Source organism: Hippoglossus stenolepis, chromosome 23, assembly GCF_022539355.2.
Source record: "Hippoglossus stenolepis isolate QCI-W04-F060 chromosome 23, HSTE1.2, whole genome shotgun sequence".
Taxonomy (NCBI): Eukaryota; Metazoa; Chordata; class Actinopteri; order Pleuronectiformes; family Pleuronectidae; genus Hippoglossus; species Hippoglossus stenolepis.
Genome location: NC_061505.1, coordinates 144,289 through 146,788, shown reverse-complemented (window position 1 = coordinate 146,788; position 2,500 = coordinate 144,289). Strand labels below are relative to the sequence as shown.

General features: G+C 44.0%; 1 protein-coding gene across 1 annotated transcript in view; it reads right to left on the bottom strand.

The window, feature by feature from the left end:
• The window catches only part of LOC118102191 (F-box/WD repeat-containing protein 7), a 12,876-nt gene that overhangs the window by 8,821 nt on the left and 1,555 nt on the right, over positions 1 to 2,500 (bottom strand). The window contains exons 2-5 of the mRNA XM_035148179.2: positions 1,926 to 2,008; positions 1,719 to 1,854; positions 632 to 766; positions 1 to 94 (exon numbers count right to left, since the gene is read on the bottom strand). The exon at positions 1 to 94 is cut by the window's left edge and continues 30 nt beyond it. Coding sequence (XP_035004070.1) covers positions 1 to 94; positions 632 to 766; positions 1,719 to 1,854; positions 1,926 to 2,008 — 448 coding nt within the window. The remainder of the gene's footprint in view (positions 95 to 631; positions 767 to 1,718; positions 1,855 to 1,925; positions 2,009 to 2,500) is intronic.

Sequence of the window (2,500 nt, the reverse complement as noted above, 5' to 3'; positions counted from 1 at the left end):
GGTTGTCTTCAGAGAGGATCCTCCAGGACCTGCAGGTCTGAGCCGCCTGCACCAGATCTCTGGGAGCCAGGAACGTCAGCACATACAGGGCCAACTGGAACACGCAATCAACATACACATGTTATAACGTCAGCACATACAGGGCCAACTGGAACACGCAATCAACATACACATGTTATAACGTCAGCACATACAGGGCCAACTGGAACACGCAATCAACATACACATGTTATAACGTCAGCACATACAGGGCCAACTGGAACACGCAATCAACATACACATGTTATAACGTCAGCACATACAGGACCAACTGGAACACGCAATCAACATACACATGTTATAACGTCAGCACATACAGGGCCAACTGGAACACGCAATCAACATACACATGTTATAACGTCAGCACATACAGGACCAACTGGAACACGCAATCAACATACACATGTTATAACGTCAGCACATACAGGGCCAACTGGAACACGCAAACAACATACACATGTTCAGAACGTCAGCACATACAGGGCCAACTGGAACACGCAAACAACATACACATGTTGTTAATAATGACAGGTCACATGTGTCATGTTGCGTCAGCAGTTTCAGGTCATACAGAGAACATGCGTGTTCATACCTCTTTGGGCAACAGTGATATGAAGTCTCTCTGGAACTGCGGCTCGATCACTTGCATCATGTGCTTCACCTGATTGGTCTCACATCTGTCAATCAACTCATCCAGAGCCAATAGCCTCTCAGGGCCACTCCACATCTGCAGAGAGGAAGAGGAGGAATAAGAGGAGGGGATGAAGCGGAAGAAGAAGAAGAAGAGGAAGAGGAAGAAAAGGATGAAGAAGAAGAAGAAGAAGAGAAGAGGAGGATGAAGAGGATGAAGAGGATGAAGAGTAAACAAGATGGAGTTCTTGATGTTTTGTTTCTACGTGAATGTTTCTTAAAAACTTGATAATTAATTTTTCATATTTCAAATACTGTTCCCTCAAACTTTTCAACTTTTCTTTGAAACCATTTTCTTTAAATCTTTTCTTTGAGGATTTTAAGTAAAAACAAGTTCTGTTTATGAAAACTTAACGTTATGTCTATTAAGACGTTTGTCTGAATTCGTAAATATTAGTAAAGACCAGGAAAGAGCTGCTAGCGATAGCCTGAACTCTGATCTAAATGTCATCTCTGCCCCCTTGTGGTGAACGTTCTGGTCCTGATCAAACACATTTCTGAGACGGAACTCGTATTCTTGAAAAGTAACATAGTTACATGCTCTTGGGTTATGAACAGAATTCATGTTAGCTACTGTAGTTAGCGAGGAATGCTAGTTAGCAAGTAATGCTAGTTAGGGAGGAATGCTAGTTAGGGATAAATGGCTTTTTGAGGCTTTTGTTTCTGGCTTTAAAAAGGTTTAAAAATAACACACGTCCCCCTGTATCACCATGTAATACCTTTATTGACGATTGTCCAACCACAACTTAGCAACTGTAACTAGGGGCAGCAGTGTTGACGTCTCTAGTTACAGTTGCTAAGTTGTGATTGGACAATCGTCGTTAAGAAGGGAGGTTTTTTCTGTTTTTAAAAAGTATTTATTTATTTTATCAGATTGCGATCTTTGTGTTATTTGTGTGAGCTACTGGATATCCGATCAAATTAATGAATCATCTATCTACGTTAACGAACTGTCGGCTTTGATGTGTTTAGGAAGACATCAGTCTCACCTGGAAGGTGTGAAGCCAGTCCTGCAGGCCGGAAGGGGGCGGACCCGAGGTCACCCGCCGCCTCTGGGCTGAATGCCCATTGGCCAGTCGCAGGTCGCCGAAGGTGGTGGGCGGGACCTGAACCAGACTGGAGGGACTGAGGGGAGAATGACGTCAGAATCACAGTCCAAAACATTTAAAACATTTCATGTTTCCTCTGGACGGCACCTGAGGAATCCGCCGCCTTTACAGCGTTTCTTCCCTGAAGGAAACGGACGAGCGTCGGGACCATGATCCAACTTCCTCTTCATCTGAGGGCGGAGAGACAGAAGAGAGAGAGGCTAGAGAGATCTGGTCTCTGTATCATTGGAAAAACTTTCCTTAATAACTTCTGAAGGTTTCAGTTTGACTCTTGATTTGATCTGAACATGAAACACGTGTTACTGTGACACAACAACAAAGAACATGTTTGTGTGTTTCTTTTGTTGCGTCGTAGAAAACTCCGACAATGTCAAGTCACACAAATGCAGCGTCGCACAATCTGAATCATCTGTTTCCTGTCGGAGTCGCTCTCAGTGAATGAACACAGGAATGTGGAAAATTAGAGGAATGTCGCCGGTGCAGTGCCCGACTAAAATAGAGCTGCTGCACACACGCACAGACACACAAACGCGTTCGTATAGCTATCTTAGTGAGGACACTCAATGGCATAATGCACTCCCTAACCCCTTACCCTAACCACCCCAACTAAATGCCTATCCCCAACCCTTAACCTGACCTACACCTGATTCTAACCCTGAAAC